Below are 18,064 nucleotides of genomic sequence, written 5' to 3'. Positions count from 1 at the left end.
TACCTCCCAACTTTTGAAGATGTGAAAGAGGGACAAAGTTTGCGGTGCGCTTCGCGCGCCGCGGCAAATTTTAGGCCACGCCTCTGACCACACCCATTCATAATTAGTCACACCCATATCCACGTCCCAAGCACACCCATTTAGCACTGCTGATCACACTGTTTCATATACAATAGTTATAAACAAAAAAATATGGCCACACAGTGCTCCATACTGTATAATGACCACACATGATGCCCCATACTGTATAATGGCCACACATGAGGCTCCATACTGTATAATGAACACACATGACGCTCCATACTGTATAATGACCGCATGCATACTGTATAATGGCCGCACATGATGCTCCATACTGTATAATGACCGCACATGATGCTCCATACTGTATAATGACCGCACATGATGCTCCATACTGTATAATGGCCGCACATGATGCTCCATACTGTATAATGACCGCACATGATGCTCCATACTGTATAATGACCGCACATGATGCTCCATATTGTATAATGACCGCACATGATGCTCCATACTGTATACTGGCTGCACATGATGCTCCATACTGTATAATGACCGCACATGATGCTCCATATTGTATAATGACCGCACATGATGCTCCATACTGTATACTGGCTGCACATGATGCTCCATACTGTATAATGAACACACATGATGCTCCATACTGTATAATGGCCACACATGATGCTCCATATTGTATAATGACCGCACATGATGCTCCATACTGTATAATGACCGCACATGATGCTCCATACTGTATAATGACCGCACATGATGCTCCATATTGTATAATGACCGCACATGATGCTCCATACTGTATAATGACTGCACATGATGCTCCATATTGTATAATGACCACACATGATGCTCCATACTGTATAATGACTGCACATGATGCTCCATACTGTATAATGACCCCACATGATGCTCCATACTGTATTATGGCCACAGTTCTCCATACTGTATAATGACATACAGGCACGCAGCTCACACACATGCAGCATCACACACACAGTATCGCACATACACACGCAGCATCACAAACGCAGCTCACAAACACATGCAGCTTTGACACAAATGCATCACACATGCAGCCATCACACACACACGCAGCCATCACACACACACACAGCCATCACACACACACGCAGTCATCACACACACACACGCAGCCATCACACACACACACACAGCCATCACACACACACGCAGTCATCACACACACACACACCCAGCCATCACACACACACACACACCCAGCCATCACACACACACACACACAGCCATCACACACACACACCCAGCCATCACACACACACACCCATCACACACACACACCCATCACACACACACACCCATCACACACACACACCCATCACACACACACACCCATCACACACACACACCCATCACACACACACACCCATCACACACACACACCCATCACACACACACACCCAGCCATCACACACACCCAGCCATCACACACACCCAGCCATCACACACACCAGATACCTCATACACACATGACACACACACAAATGCAGCATCACACATCTCACACACACACACACATCACACACACATCACACACACACAATCTCCTCTGTTGTGCAGGGGCGGCTGATCTGTCCATGTGCACTGCAGCTCTTCAGTTTCTCCGGCTGCTCACAGCTCTGCACTCTCCCGGCACCTCCCCCGTCTCTCCTTCTCTGCCGGGATAGCAGCTAAGAGCAGGAGACGCCGGAGCTCCGTGCACACACAGGAGGGAAGTGAGTCGCTGACCTCTCATCTTGATCGCTGCTGGCTCTCTTCCTCAGCGTGGCAGCGCCGCACACACAGGGGGCGGGGGCGGGGGGGGGGGGGTGTGGGATCAGTCGGGAGGAGACCCAGCATGTATAAGAAAAAAAAACAGCCACAAACCTAAGCTACTCAGGTGCCGCCCCCTGCATTGTCCCTGCCCTAGGCACGGGACATTAGTGTCCCGCCCGGGATCCCGGGGCTGGCTGTCAAAATCAGGACAGTCCCGCGGGATCCGGGACGGTTGGGAGGTATGCTTGAGCCCATCTTAGTCTCCTTCCCTCCTTTTTTTTTCTTTTCTATGATCAGATTAGTTTCTAAGGTTTTAGCCCCCAGAAAAAAAAAATGGCCACAAAGTTATTCATTGATTCACAAAAATTGCAAGCTTGTAAGTGTTTCAGAGCTCCGCAAATCACCATCTGATTGAATGCAAAAAAATGTTATTCCCCAAACGCTGGGTGAATATTTATGAGATGCCTGTCATCCTCTAAATGTAGTTATTGATCACGCCGCCCGTCCGTCGCACATTTTATTGACTCGTCTCATTCATTAATTCCAACGTTCTAACAGTTTTTCGCACAAACTCCCAGAAGTTGGGTGCGCGGGTCCCATAGGGTAACGGAGGTAATGACCAAGTCACTGCTGCAATTTGTATATATTTTTTTAAATATTGTTTATATTATCCATTCTATATTATGTAATATTTACACTGTACATCATACATTATATTTTATTATACAAAACATAATATTTATAATATACATTGTACATAGTAATGTTTATATTTTACATTATGTATTTTTATATATTACATTGTCCACCATATTTATATTAGATATAAATACTATATTACATATTTTAAGCAGATTGGAAACAGTTTTCTAATTTTCTTCATAAAGACTCGTTTCTGCTGCACAAATTCTTTCTACATTTTTATGATCAGGCCCATCCTGCCTGTTGCAGCCACTTTTTGGCGATCTTCTTTGGAATATATTGCCCCCTATAGAATTATTCAAGCTCCCCACCCCACCCCTGGACTTTTTCATTCTTTTGTACTTGACATGGAATATGGGATTGGAGTAGGAGTGATGGACGCCCATTGATCACTGATTCAGCTTTTCCAGACTCCTGAATGGCAAAGTCATATGAGATGCAAAACTCAACCCTTTTTTGTCTTTTAGGCTGTGTGCCCACAATGAATGTATTTTTTTTTTTCGTGCTGCATATTTTTGCAGTGTTAAAAACACAGCGTCTTACAAGTCCAGCAAAGTGGATGGAATTTATAGAAATTTCCTTTTTTTTAACTCAGAGTTAATATTATCTGCGTTGTGTTTTTCAAATCTGCAACATATCAACTTCTCTTGCGGTTACGTGGAGTTTTTTCAGCAGATTTTTCCCATAAACTTGCAGAAAATCTGCAAGTAAAAAGTGCAGATGCGTTTTTATTGCATTTCTACTTTAAAAACGCATGTAACCTGCATATGATTGTATCAATATAGTATTGGTAAAGCCAAATACCAGGAAGTATGAAAGACGAGGCAGTTTTATATAAAGCATGGCTTATCAAAAAAAAAAAAAGTCTAAAACTGCAAGTGACCTAATTTACCTAATAGCTGCAGAAAATCTGCAACATCAAAAACTCATTGTGGAAACGTCACCATCGTGTGAAAGTGGAGTTATCGCCCTGTTTTAATAGAGATTTCTGTAATATAGAAAAATATGGAAAAGACGAAAAAATTCCAGGAGCAGAAGATTCTAAAAATTTCCAACGATTTATTAGAAAAGTTAAAAAAAAAATAAACAAAAAAAACAAAACCACCACCACTCAAAAATTAAAAAGTCAGACAAACGCGTTTTAAGCAAGATATGTGTCGGAAACGCGTTTGTATGACTTTAATTTTTTAGTGGTGGTGGTTTGGTTGCAACTTATTTTTGTATACTTTCCGATAAAATCAAGATTTATTAGAAATCTCCTGTTGCTGGAATATTTTGTCTCCTCTTTATACTCCTGGCGGATCGCAGTGTCCATGTGGTGGAATTCCTTTAGTTTGAGCTGATTTTAGAGTTTTCTCTACCTGTGTTTTATAGAAAAAAATGCTCCTTTTTAATGGTTCTGTGTCTGGCTGAATGCGATAAAAAACATCCAGTTCCAGTTAGATCATATTTTTTTTATAGTAATAAGACATTTAAATTGAACCACTCAATATAATATTTAGAATATTTTTGTTTTTATACTCTTCCAATATTTTTTTTTGCATGCAGCTGTAAATAAAGTTGCTGAAAAGATTTTAAGATTGATGAAGCGGACTCTGCAGGTCTCCAGCCCGTATGACATTGATAGGAGGATCTATTGGGGAATTATCGCAGTATGATGGGAATAGGGATGTACATTATTATTAGGGGTGTATATAGTTCCAGCATTGCTTATATGGGGAGCACAAGGGTGTAACGCTATCATTTGTTTTCTTTTTATAGTATAGAGATTTGATTGACTCCGGATCCCGATTGCTGCCCCTCGAAGCCCTGGACACATATGACTCCGATATCCACAGCTCAGAGGAAGTAATTCTCGACTTGGCTATGGAGCAAAGTTAGTATCTGACTGTAGTTAACCCACATGGATCCACTGGCCAAGGAAGCAGAGCTATGAGGAGCTGTTTGCGGTGTCTTCACCCTTTACCTCTCCATGGGGTGTGTCTGGTTCTGTAGCCTGGCCCATTGAAGTGTACAGGACTGTGTACATCTTACTGGCTATTGAACCCGTTCTACGCCCAAGTGGCGAGCATTTTTATTGGTACAGTGATACAGTGTTTTCAATAAAATGGGGGCAACGATCGCGGTATACGCACTCGCTGACTCTGGCCACATTTTATTGAAGTAAGGTACTACAACGTCAACATAAAATGCTGTAGTACGTTACTTCATTTAAAAGGCGCTGGTGTCGGCGTGAGCGTATACCATGATATCCAGCGCCATTTTATTGACACATTGTATTACGTCAATATCGCAGTGTGCACACAGCGGCCATAGGCATAAAGGTGATGTCCGGCGCATGCGTACTGCTATGTTGACGTTGTAGTAGAATTCTTAAATAAAATGGCGTCCGAGTCAGTGCATGCGCATACCGGCCTATCCAGCTCCATTTTTTTTGTCTGTGAATTTGCATAAACAGTGTCTTCAGTAAAATGGCGCTGGAGATCACAGTATGCGTACATGCTGACTCCGGTGCCATTTTATTGAAGTAATATACTACAGTGTCAACATAGCAGTGTGCATGCGCTGGCCATAGGGATAATGGTGAGAACCAAGGTGTATTCAATATACTACAACGTCATATAGCAGTGCACATGTGCCGGCCATAGGGATAATGGCGAGAACCAACGCGTATTCAATATACTACAACGTCACATAGCAGTGCCCATGTGCCGGCCATAGGGATAATGGTGAGAACCAGCACGTATTCAATATACTACAACGTCACATAGCAGTGCCCATGTGCCGGCCATAGGGATAATGGCGAGAACCAACGCGTATTCAATATACTACAACGTCACATAGCAGTGCCCATGTGCCGGCCATAGGGATAATGGTGAGAACCAACGCGTATTCAATATACTACAACGTCACATAGCAGTGCGCATGCGCCGGCCATAGAGATAATGGCGAGAACCAACGCGTATTCAATATACTACAACGTCATATAGCAGTGCACATGTGCCGGCCATAGAGATAATGGCGAGAACTAACGCGTATTCAATATACTACAACGTCACATAGCGGTGCCCATGTGCCGGCCACAGAGATAATGGCGAGAACCAACGCATATTCAATATACTACAACGTCACATAGCAGTGCCCATGTGCCGGCAATAGAAAAAATGGCGAGAACTAACGCGTATTCAATATACTACAACGTCACGTAGCAGTGCGCATGCACTGGCCTTAGGAAAAATGGTGAGAACCAGCGCGTATGCAATGCTATGTAGACGTTGTTGTACAATTCTTCAATAAAATGGCGCTGGGGTCAACATGTGCACATTTTGCGGTATTGGCGCCATTTTGGTGAAGACATTGTGTCTGTGAATTTGTATGCACAATGTCTTCAATAAAATGGTGCGGTATGCACACTCGCTGACTCCGACGCCGCGCTGTGCAGGCACCGCACATCCTGGATTTGGGCAGAAGGACGCATCCACCGTTATATACAAGATAGGTGGTAGAGATGATAGCAGTACCATGTCTTATCCTGTACCCTTTTCTGCTGCAGGGGAAACTGCTTTCCTTAAAGAGCCCACCATCATTTTTGATCCAGATGCAATCGTTTTGAAGAGGAACCATAGAACAGAGAGAGACTCCGGGGCTCAGCGTCTCCAGAGTTTATCTTCCATGTATGTGATCGTCTGTAACTTTTACCTTATATTATTTCCCTGACTGCTGCAAAACCACACACTGAATATCTTTAATGCCATGTTGTCTGCATTGAAGTAGGGATCACGATTTCTTTTATATTATTATATAGAGGTCTAAATACTTGTTTATCCATAGAAATATCTGATAAAAGTTGGCCACAGACAGTCACCACTAGGGGGAGTTCGCTGCATATGAATTTATAAAGCTCCCACTAATATCAGTGAACCGTCTGTCTTCAGTAAGCTCCCCATAGTGGTGACCTCTTTTATGCAAAGTTGTTTTTTTTTTGTGTTTTTAGGAGTTGTCTCCTCAATCTAAAGGCAAAGCATGCACAAAAATCTAAAATATATATTTTCTTGGCATACATTTACCAATAAAATTTCTCAGTTACTGCGGTTATTCCACAGTTGCTGTTTTAGATTTTTTTAAAAGGAAGGTTGTAGCATAGACCAAATAGATAACCTGTGATCTATCATTTATCTCCTGACTGCTGGGACTCTGATGACAATCTGCAATCTGTGTAGAAATCTGGGAGTAAGTGTTCTATTTTCCTGCAGCTCCCCCGGAGGTGACATGAAGTATTGCACACTATCCATTTTCTCTCAATGAGATGTTGTCCAGGACGAGATACTATGTTTTAGAATCAATCGCCACTCCGGGGTTGCGAAAAGGATCACCCCCTCCCTCAGACTACCCCAATCAGGTGTTTAATTTTTTTTTTTTTCTAAACTGGCCAACCCCTTTTTAATTACAGGAAAAGCCTCTAAATCTAAGTAGCAGGCATAACCTGCGGAGATATTTAAAGCCATTAATTTAGGGCCGTTTCTTTTATCATCTCTTTAGTGACTTTAATAAAATAATGGTAAATCTAGTTTTGTTTTTTTTTCTTTTTTTTTTTTGTCATGTTACTGCTTTCCTTTCAAATTAAATATTTTTTTACTTGTCTTCAGTATTGGAAATTGGGGTTCAGACTGTGGCGTTCTGCAGACGCAAGGGGCCGGGGGTCTTTTAGAGGGATGACATTACTCATTCCGAGATTGCACGACTTGATCTATTGGGCTTCTGTAAGGGGGAGCTCATAAAAAGTTATTGTGTTTTTGGTTCGCATCATTTCAGGAGGCGTATAATTTTACGAGGATATAATGAGCTCGCTACTTCTGACTCCATAATGGAATGATAAATTGGGTTTCTAAAGGAGATTGTGAAGTCCCATTAACGGCTTTTGCCAATCAACTTTTAGTGTCTCATCTCCTGTGGGGAGGATTTTATGTATTTTTTTTTTTTTTTTGTTATATGTTTTAATCAGGAGGGCAGCTTAAGAATTTCAGAGGCTCTAGAAGCCGCTCGCTGAACCCCGCCAGCATCGAAGGGTTTGACGGATTGTCAAGCCTTAATAAGCTGCTGATACTGTAGCAAATGCAATGTGTAAAATTTACGTAAAGTGGGAAAAGTGACTCAGTAAACTTTTTTTATTAAACAGAAAGTTCTGCAACTTTTTCCAGCTTTGACTGTAGAATTTGCTTTGTGCTTCATTTCTTCACTCTCCGCTTGCTGTCATTGAATGGAAACACTTTAATCTACACCCAGAGGCTGAAGACCTATACAGACTCGGAGGGGATCACTTGTCATACATATGTATTATTTTCTTTAAACCTGCTGTAAATTCTGCTGTTCTCTAGTGCTCTTTTTACTTTATTCCTCTCAGATCCTGAGGTATGGCCCCCTCTTCCTTGTACGTCAATCTAGTTGTCTTAGCCAAGTGGGTGTGGTTCTCAAAGATACCCACTTGGCTAAAAAAAAATACTAGAATTACATGCAGGGGAGAGGGGGTCATATCTCAGGAACAGAGAGGAATAATAGAAAAGCAGGAGAATAGTGATTTTTACGTATTTATGGCAAAATGCCAGGTTTTCTTAAAGGGATATTTAAAGTTTGAGAATCTTCCTCCTGCTTTTGGTGGAAATTCTCTGGTCTGTGACATTTCATTTTCATTTTTGACAAATAAAACAGATTAATGTGCGATCGCTGGTCTCTGATCACTGACCAATTTTACATAACTCCATTGGATCTTTTTCTAAGACCTTGTCACCCAGACTTAAGGCTGCGTCAGGATTTGTAACATGGCACCATTCAGGTTTAATAAGGCTGTGCAGATTTGTTCACACACTACTGCTTTTATTTTTAGATGATGCCGTCGAACGGGCCATGTCTAAAAAAAATGTATTTAAAAAAAAAGATATATGAAAAACCAGTAATGGCCTCTAGGTGGCGCTGCCTGCTTTCCTCTGTGTAGAATGTTCTGTATTTTGCACACTTCCAGATGCTTCTTTTGCACTGACTATTTCAAATCTCCGAAACAGTGATACATTCTGGCATTTTAGATATTGAAAAATATTTTGTATACCGTTACATGGTGATACATATTTTTTTTTTTGTTTAGAAGCTTTTCTTACCATTTTGCGCTAACTCTTCAGGATATCAAAAGTCTACACACCCCAAGTTTTTATCTTGTAAACAAAATCATGCCACACTGAAGCATTTCAGACCTTTTCCCCCCTTTTTAATGTCTCTCATAATCTGTAGAAAGTCATAGAGAAAAAAAACAAACAATTTTGGATATAAAAAAGTAAAATAATGTGGTTGCATAAATATGCATACCCTTAAACCAATACTTTGTTGAAGTCCCCTTGGAATTTTTTTTTTTTGGTTTGAGGTCCATCAGAATGGCACAATCTTTGCCCCCTCCTCCTTACAGTAGCTCCACATGTATCAGATGGTGGGGGGCATCGCCTGTATACAGCGCCCTCTACTGCAGAGATTGTCACTTGGATTCAGGTTTGGTTTCGGGCTGGGCCATTCTAAAGCTTTAAACTTTTGGTGGTCGCTTAGGGTCGTTGTTGAGCTAAAAGGTGGAATTTCTCCCGTTTTCAGTTTCTTAGCAGAGACCTGAAGGTTTTATTACAAAATATCTAATTTTGTGGGTTTTTTTTGTTTTTTGTTTTTTTAGTGAGCTACCAGAGCGTGAAGAAGGAGAAGGAGAGGAGACCCCAACATTCAGCCACTGGGGGGCTCCACGCGTGTAAGTGATGCCTTAGGTCAACATGAGTATTTTTACCGTTTACTTGATCTGATGGAATCTTATGTTCTGATCTTCAGGGTTGAAATTTGGAGAGAACCTCAGGTGTCCCTGGGGATCAGTATCGTGGGAGGACAAACCATCATAAAACGACTGAAGAATGGGGAAGAACTGAAAGGGATATTTATCAAGCAAGTTTTGGAGGACAGTCCCGCGGGAAGAACAAAGGCTCTGAAGACTGGAGATAAAATTTTGGAAGTAAGTGCAACTAAAATTAATCAAATATGTATCAAATAATAATAAAAAAAAATATTAAAAGATAATGATAAAAAATAGGTTTAATGCAGTTAAATGGAACCTGTTAGAACGATTGTACTACTGATTTGGCTGTACAGATCTCAGTACAACTTCCGATGTGCCAGTGCTGGGATATTAAGCTTTGAAGTCCCATGCAAATTAGCTAGGGCGTGCATTGGGGCGGGTTAATGCAATTTGAGCACTGACACGCCGCCAATGCACTTCCAGGATAATTTGCACGTGGCGTCATTGAGTGATATCTCCGCACTGGCATATTTGATCACTACGAGACAGGTGTCTGTTTTAGTTTTTTATTAGACCTTATATGGCCATATCACTAATTTCAGTAGTTTCCTTTAAATCCAATATTCTTATTTCTTGTATTGTTCCCCTCACGTGAATCCTGGAAACTAGGATATGTGGAGCTGCTTTACCTGTCCCTGCGCTGGCCGGTGACCCGGGCTGTCTCCTAATATTCTCTGATGGGTCATAAGTTAGGTATTCCCTGATGTTTGCATAGTGTGTGCCAAAATAAATAATTATCAAATAAATCTTGATACATGTAATTCAGGAGTGCCCCGCTCCCCAGTCTCCTCGGCTCCTGCTTGCCGCAGGGACGGTGTTGTGACTATAGACAGTTCGGACCAGCAGCATGATCCGAATTGTGCACTCTTGGTCTTACTAGTAGAGGCAGTTTTGCCTTTGCAGCATTGGAGGACTGCAGGGCCCTGATCCGGCAACAAGTTTGAGTGCTGCACTCCTTGCCTTGAAAACTGGCCACCTCTGATAACCTGCAGTGGTGGTTGGTAGTCTAGGCAATGAACAGTAAACAATAGAATTAGAAAACTATTTAATTTTGTAATTTTTTTTTTAGAACAAAGAGGATTTTTAATAAGGAGTAAATTGTAAAGTTGCTTTGCTCATTTAACAAAATTAAAGCACCCCAGAAAAAATACAAAAGGGGTTTGTCGCTTATTGGTAGGATATGCAACCAATATCTGGTCTGTGGTGGCCCACTTTACCCCTGTGACTGACCTTTTTCCCTCCACATAACTTTTATTTTTTAGTGATGATGGAGGGAGAAATGGTATAACATTCTCCTGGATACATCAGGGGTCCAGTTGGGCACTTGAGTGTAAATTCTCAGGATTATTATCCAGTCATTGGTCTGATCCAGCTGACTGTCATTTCCAGGTATCCGGCGTTGACCTGAAAAGTGCCACCCACGAAGAAGCCGTGGAAGCAATAAAAAACGCAGGAAACCCCGTCGTCTTTGTCATTCAAAGTTTATCAGCTGCTCCACGGGTAAGTAGTCAATACACCGTAGTGGCATCCTAAAGGGATTGTGCAGAGTCAAAACAATATGGCTGGCTTGTTACAAAAAAAAATAATTCCACATCTGCCCACAAGGTACTATAAAAAGTATTGAAGCCTGGATCTGTATGTCAATGGAGATGCAATACTATATATGGCCTGTGAACATGTGTGTGGCGCTGTGTCTGAAAGAAAGGAACAATGCTTTTTCTTAAACCTGAACATCCAATATAAAACAATATGGTTCAAAATGGCTAAGAAGTCTTCAATGGCTAAAACAGACCACCGCCGGATACTTAAACCTAACACTAGAGACAAGCAGTGGAAAAAGAAAAGCAACTGTTTTATGTATGCAGCTCCCATGCAGACCTATGCAGCTCCTATGCAGACCCGATTTAAAGACTGCAGACAAAGTTTGTGTACTGTAATATTTTTAAGTAAGAAACATTTGATCTAAATTATTTGCAAAGTTGTTAACTTTTTTTATATTTTGGATGTATTGGAGCAATAAAACCTTGGTTCTAACGGCCATTTAGTCATATGTACAAGTTTCAGCTTAGAATGAAATTGCAACTTGCAGTCACAGAGCCCTAATATATGTGCAAAAGTTAGCCTGATTGTATGCATGGATACAATATCTTGTAACATCTGATTTATGCTCCAGAGCTGCGCTCGTCTGTCTAATTGTTGGCACTTGTATATTTCAGCTGCTGTCTATTGTCAAACCTGCAAACAAGGGAGGTGCAGAGTCCAGCCCCCAGGTAAATATTAATTCTTTCAGATGATGGTTACACAGTTCTCCCCTTAATTTTACTCCCTTTAATACACCTCTATAATGTATTTAACTTTCAAAATTAGAATTGTTTTGCGATTTACTGTGACTTTCTAAATCATATAGTACTACAGACTTACCATAACTTAAAGTTACCAAATGTTAATCTGGAGATCTATCACTTATGAGGCTTTGCGCTAGGCTTATCCTGTACTGATCCTGAGTTACATCCTGTATTATACCCCAGAGCTGCACTCACTATTCTGCTGGTGCAGTCACTGTGTACATACATTACATTACTGATCCTGAGTGACATCCTGTATTATACTCCAGAGCTGCACTCAATATTCTGCTGGTGCAGTCACTGTGTACATACATTACATTACTGATCCTGTACTGATCCTGAGTTACATCCTGTATTATACTTCAGAGCTGCACTCGCTATTCTGCTGGTGCAGTCACTGTGTACATACATTACATTACTGATCCTGAGTTACATCCTGTATTATACCCCAGAGCTGCACTCACTATTCTGCTGGTGCAGTCACTGTGTACATACATTACATTACTGATCCTGAGTGACATCCTGTATTATACTCCAGAGCTGCACTCGCTATTCTGCTGGTGCAGTCACTGTGTACATACATTACATTACTGATCCTGAGTTACATCCTGTATTATACCCCAGAGCTGCACTCACTATTCTGCTGGTGCAGTCACTGTGTACATACATTACATTACTGATCCTGAGTTACCTCCTGTATTATACTCCAGAGCTGCACTCACTATTCTGCTGGTGCAGTCACTGTGTACATACATTACATTACTGATCCTGAGTGACATCCTGTATTATACTCCAGAGCTGCACTCACTATTCTGCTGGTGCAGTCACTGTGGACATACATTACATTACTGATCCTGTACTGATCCTGAGTTACATCCTGTAGTATTCTCCAGAGCTGCACTCACTATTTTGAACTTCTAATCAAATAGTACAACATGGTGCATTGTTTAGTTAATGTATGGCCACCATTGCTGTATACACGACAGGTCCTGGGATACTTGTTGTTATAATCTGAACAGTAAGGTAAAGGGGTTGTCTAAAGTAGTAAATCATGACCACTTTGTTCCACAAACTGTGAATTCTGTTTATTTCTGGTATTGCAGCACATCTCCATTAGTGTGGAAGGGGCTGAGCTTCAGTACCACCACATCCTAAGGACAGGCATGGGAATTGTTTTGGGAAATATCAGCCATGGTTTTTTTTCAATCCTATAAAACTTGTTTAACAAAATAATTGGAGATTTCACTTTTTAATATTTTTACAAATAAGCTCTGCATTTTTTTCTGTTACTGTTGTAATCATCATCCTAATATTAGGACAGCTACCGTGCTCTAATTATCTAGCACTTTAATCTATTCATTATTTATTTTTTAATTGCCTAATTTTTTTTTATATATATACTTTTTGCTGATCCTCATTTCCGCGGCTTCTCCAGATGGCGCTCACTTTTAAGTAAACAAGAACGTATTCAATTAAATTATTTCCCAAAGTGTAGCATTTATATTCAAAAACGGCCTCCCGTCCTCAGCAATTATCGCCTCTAATCAGCCGCCTGATTGCATGTCATTCATTACTTAGCTAATGTGTCTTGCTTCTGAATATTCGTGACTGTTACATTTCTTATACTTTTTTTATTCCTGTTTTTTATTGTTTGTCGTGGTGTTTCTCAGCAGAATCAAATGTTTTGATTTAGAATTTGAAAACTTTTTTCAATGAGAATTCAGCACAAAGTTTAACAAGTGAGAAAAGAACCTGGCGACTATTGCTGCACCCTCAGAATGTTATTTCTTCAGGGTGCCAAGGTTTGGCCGTGTGCAGTATCTTTTATTGACCGTTCATTTTGCACAATTGTTTAAGAAGTTTTTCCTGAAAACTTGTGCCAAAAACCACCATTGGATTGACATGAGATTTCAGTGCCTGTCGTTGACTCTCCTTTTACATTTTAATTTTTTTTTTGGTGGTAAATTATTGGATTGTCCTCTTTCCAGTGTTTAGTAGCAGGTTTGATTCCTACCTTCCCATTGCCAGTGGCATGTTGGTTCCATGTGGTCTATTTGGTTCCCTTTTTGCCGGTGCCTAGTGCCATAGTTTGTTGTCCTATTCTTGATGCCCATGAACATATGTAGTTCTTTTTTTTTTTTTTTTGCTTTGTTTTCTGGTGACTAGCAAGCCGCTAGTCACCAGAAAACAAAGCAAAAAAAAAAAAAAAAGTTTGAGTCCCTTTTTTTATGCCTTGTGGCACATTTACATCTTGTCTTTTTTTTATGCCCAGCAACATTTTTGGTTCTATTCTTCCTGGTGTTGTGTTTGGATCCTAGTGGCTACCAGTACGTTTGCTTTCCTTCTTGCCCAGTGGCATGTTTGGTTCTTTCTTTCCTGATGCTCTTTGGCATGTTTAGTTCTCCTCATCATGGTGCCCAGCAATATGTTTGGTTCCCAGTGTCTAGTGGCATCTTTGGTTCCCTTCTTTCTGGTGCTTGATGGCATGTTTGCTCTCTTCTTGGTGCCCAGTGGCATCTTTGGTTCCCCTCCTCCTGGTGTCCAGTGGCATCTTTTGGATCCCTTCTTTCTTGGTGCTCTGTGGCAAGTTTGGTTTTCCTCTTTATAGTTACTTGTATCACATTTTGTTCCCTTCTTCTTTGTACATAGTGGCATGTATATTTCTCCTTCTTTGTGCCCAGCAACATGTTAAGTTTCCTTATTCCCAGTGTCTTGTGGCCTGTATTATTCTTCCCTTCCCAGTGTCTTGTGGCCTGTCTTATTCTTCTCTTCCCAGGGTCTTGTGGCCTTTCTTATTCTTCCCTTCCCAGTGTCTTGTGGCCGGTCTTATTCTTCCTTTCCCAGTGTCTTGTGGCCTGTCTTACTCTTCACTTCCCAGTGTCTTGCGGCCGGTCTTATTCTTCCCTTCCCAGTGTCTTGCGGCCTGTCTTATTCTTCCCTTCCCAGTGTCTTGCGGCCTGTCTTATTCTTCCCTTCCCAGTGTCTTGCGGCCTGTCTTATTCTTCCTTTCCCAGTGTCTTGTGGCCTGTCTTATTCTTCCTTTCCCAGTGTCTTGTGGCCTGTCTTACTCTTCACTTCCCAGTGTCTTGCGGCCTGTCTTATTCTTCCCTTCCCAGTGTCTTGCGGCCTGTCTTATTCTTCCCTTCCCAGTGTCTTGTGGCCTGTCTTATTCTTCCTTTCCCAGTGTCTTGTGGCCTGTCTTACTCTTCACTTCCCAGTGTCTTGCGGCCGGTCTTATTCTTCCCTTCCCAGTGTCTTGCGGCCTGTCTTATTCTTCCCTTCCCAGTGTCTTGCGGCCGGTCTTATTCTTCCCTTCCCAGTGTCTTGCGGCCTGTCTTATTCTTCCCTTCCCAGTGTCTTGCGGCCTGTCTTATTCTTCCCTTCCCAGTGTCTTGCGGCCTGTCTTATTCTTCCCTTCCCAGTGTCTTGCGGCCTGTCTTATTCTTCCCTTCCCAGTGTCTTGTGGCCTTTCTTATTCTTCCCTTCCCAGTGTCTTGCGGCCTGTCTTATTCTTCCCTTCCCAGTGTCTTGTGGCCGGTCTTATTCTTCCCTTCCCAGTGTCTTGCGGCCGGTCTTATTCTTCCCTTCCCAGTGTCTTGCGGCCTGTCTTATTCTTCCCTTCCCAGTGTCTTGTGGCCTGTCTTATTCTTCCCTTCCCAGTGTCTTGTGCCCTGTCTTATTCTTCCCTTCCCAGTGTCTTGTGGCCTTTCTTATTCTTCCCTTCCCAGTGTCTTATTGCCTGTCTTATTCTTCCCTTCCCAGTGTCTTGCGGCCTGTCTTATTCTTCCCTTCCCAGTGTCTTGTGGCCGGTCTTATTCTTCCTTTCCCAGTGTCTTGTGGCCTGTCTTATTCTTCTCTTCCCAGGGTCTTGTGGCCTTTCTTATTCTTCCCTTCCCAGTGTCTTGTGGCCGGTCTTATTCTTCCTTTCCCAGTGTCTTGTGGCCTGTCTTACTCTTCACTTCCCAGTGTCTTGCGGCCTGTCTTATTCTTCCCTTCCCAGTGTCTTGCGGCCTGTCTTATTCTTCCCTTCCCAGTGTCTTGTGGTCTATCTTATTCTTCTCTTGTCTAGACTCAAGGCATAGTTGGTCTCCTGTTTTTGGCAAGCAGCCAAATATTTGGTTCCCAGTGGTATGTTTATGTCTTCTATTCCCAAGGTCCTTTGGCATGTTTGGTTTCCTTATTCTCAATGCCTAGTGACGTTTGTTTATTTCCTTTCCTGATGCCCACTAATCTGTTAATTCCCTTCTTTCTTATGCTCAGTGGCATATTTTAGTCTACGTTCACATTAGCGTTCGGCGCCGCAGCGTCGCCGCATGCGTCATGCGCCCCTATATTTAACATGGGGGCGCATGGACATGCGTTGTGCTGCGTTTTGCGACGCATGCGTTTTTTGGCCGCAAGCGTTGGGCGCAGAGAACGCAGCAAGTTGCATTTTTTATACGTCCAACTTTTGGCGAAAAAGGACACATGCGTCACAAAATGCAGCGTTTTAGCGTGCGTTTTGTTGCGTTTTTGTTTGCGTTGTGCGTTGCGTCGCCGACGCAGCGGCGCACAACGCAAATATGAACGTAGCCTAACTCGCCAGTGTTAATATTGTGTAAAAACTCACTTGGGGAGGGGAGGTAACAAACTAAAAACTGTAAGTTACCCTGCCGGTTGCTATAAAGACTAGAGATCCTGACCAGCAGCCCTTAAAGGTTCTTGCGTTGTCCGAGAGCCCAAACCACAGACTAGAAGATGTAAGCTCAGACCTAAACAACCTGAACGGCCGTCGAGCGCTTCAAGTTCAGAAACTGCAAGGAGATCAACCCTAGCTGGAATTTCACTGACTGTCTTTACAAGATAGCGGAATGGCTGAACATCCAAAAGAAGCTATCACCAGCAGGAAATGCCAGCAGGGGGACAGAATATAAAGCTGCACATGAAAGGTGATGGGGCAGACAAATGAAAAGACCTGTGTACTGCTAAAGAGACTGCAGCCAGAATAACAAGCTGACCACAAAACACAGGCTCAAGGGTTTGAACTCGGGAGCATGACAGCCAGTAACCAGTGGCCTTTTTGGGTTGCTCTTGTCTTTGTCTTGTGGAGTGGTGTGTATGACCATCCCTTTCTTCACTGACTAATAATATTATGGTTCTGTTCTTCTTACTACATAGCAGCATGTCCACTTTTTTTATTTTTCTAGTGACCATGTTTAGTTTTCCTTTTCCCAGTGCAATGTTTTGGCTGCCAAATAATATGAGAATCTAACTACTACCTCCATCATTGATGCGATGAGCTACGTGTCCCAGTATTTCTTTATAAATTTGGATTTGTATCACTGATCTCTGAGAAAGTATAATACAATCTTAAGTTTAAATATAAGATTTCTCCGTAAGAGACATGGGAAGAGGGCAAGTGTTCTGATAGACCTTCCATGAAGATGTTGGGGGGGGTAGGACCTTCTGTGTGACCGGTTGTCAGAAACGGCAGCCTCATGAGAGCCAACATAAATGACAATGAGAACTGTAGGAAGACTACTGGGCAGATATTGTCCGGAGTAGACATGAAAATAATTATAGAATATTCACGTGTCTTAAATAATTTACCTAATTCTATTAATAAAATGATAAACTATCTATATTGCTCATTTTTGCTGCACTTTGCGGTTGGCATTTGACCATTTTCAGGTCTCTCTATCAGAAATGCACCTAATGTTCCCATCCTGTGCAGATGCTGGATTCTAGGGCCGTTTGTTACAATGTTTTCCCCCTTTTTTTTTTTCCATAAGTGCATTTTGCTATTAGCAGAGAGATCTATTGCATAATTAAATAAAACCTGATATTTGTGTTCCAAACATAAGCCGCCGTCCCGAAGCTAATAGATGTCCTGTGAAATACAAGACACGGGGGAAAGGGCTCTTTAGTTTACTCTCCATAAAAGACACAATGTTGAGCCACGACGATTCTCCGAGGTTTTACTGCGCCCGCTGCCTCCAACTCTGCGAGGTAACGAGGACCATTTATTTTTCTCACCTAGTAAGTGAAATATTATTTGAACCTGGTCATATTGGAACATAAACATCTCATGATAACGTAGATTTGTTGACTCCAGGTATAACCTGTATTTCTGGTTGGGATTGTGCTACATTTTCTTTCTTTTTGCCATTCAACTTTTTTTTATATTTTGTATAAATTAACATTTTTCCTAATGTCTTACATTTTACACTGAGTTGCGGCAGAACATACATATGATAATGGATATTTCTTGTCCTGATGTATTAAATAATGTTTTAGATTCAGATTATATGCATTGCTTAACTTTTTATTT

At 41.7% G+C, this 18,064-nt stretch overlaps 1 protein-coding gene across 2 annotated transcripts in view; it reads left to right on the top strand.

Annotated features, from left to right (window-relative positions):
• Positions 1 to 18,064, top strand: part of PATJ (PATJ crumbs cell polarity complex component) — a 208,714-nt gene that overhangs the window by 94,652 nt on the left and 95,998 nt on the right. For both annotated transcript variants that reach the window (XM_077277129.1, XM_077277128.1), the window contains 6 exons: positions 4,297 to 4,411; positions 6,089 to 6,209; positions 9,239 to 9,310; positions 9,388 to 9,565; positions 10,799 to 10,909; positions 11,626 to 11,679. In XM_077277129.1, the coding sequence (XP_077133244.1) occupies positions 4,297 to 4,411; positions 6,089 to 6,209; positions 9,239 to 9,310; positions 9,388 to 9,565; positions 10,799 to 10,909; positions 11,626 to 11,679 (651 nt within the window). The remainder of the gene's footprint in view (positions 1 to 4,296; positions 4,412 to 6,088; positions 6,210 to 9,238; positions 9,311 to 9,387; positions 9,566 to 10,798; positions 10,910 to 11,625; positions 11,680 to 18,064) is intronic.

Source organism: Ranitomeya variabilis, chromosome 8 (assembly GCF_051348905.1).
Source record: "Ranitomeya variabilis isolate aRanVar5 chromosome 8, aRanVar5.hap1, whole genome shotgun sequence".
Lineage (NCBI taxonomy): Eukaryota > Metazoa > Chordata > Amphibia > Anura > Dendrobatidae > Ranitomeya > Ranitomeya variabilis.
Note: the sequence above shows the minus strand (reverse complement) of the source record. Positions and strands in the feature narration are given on the sequence as shown.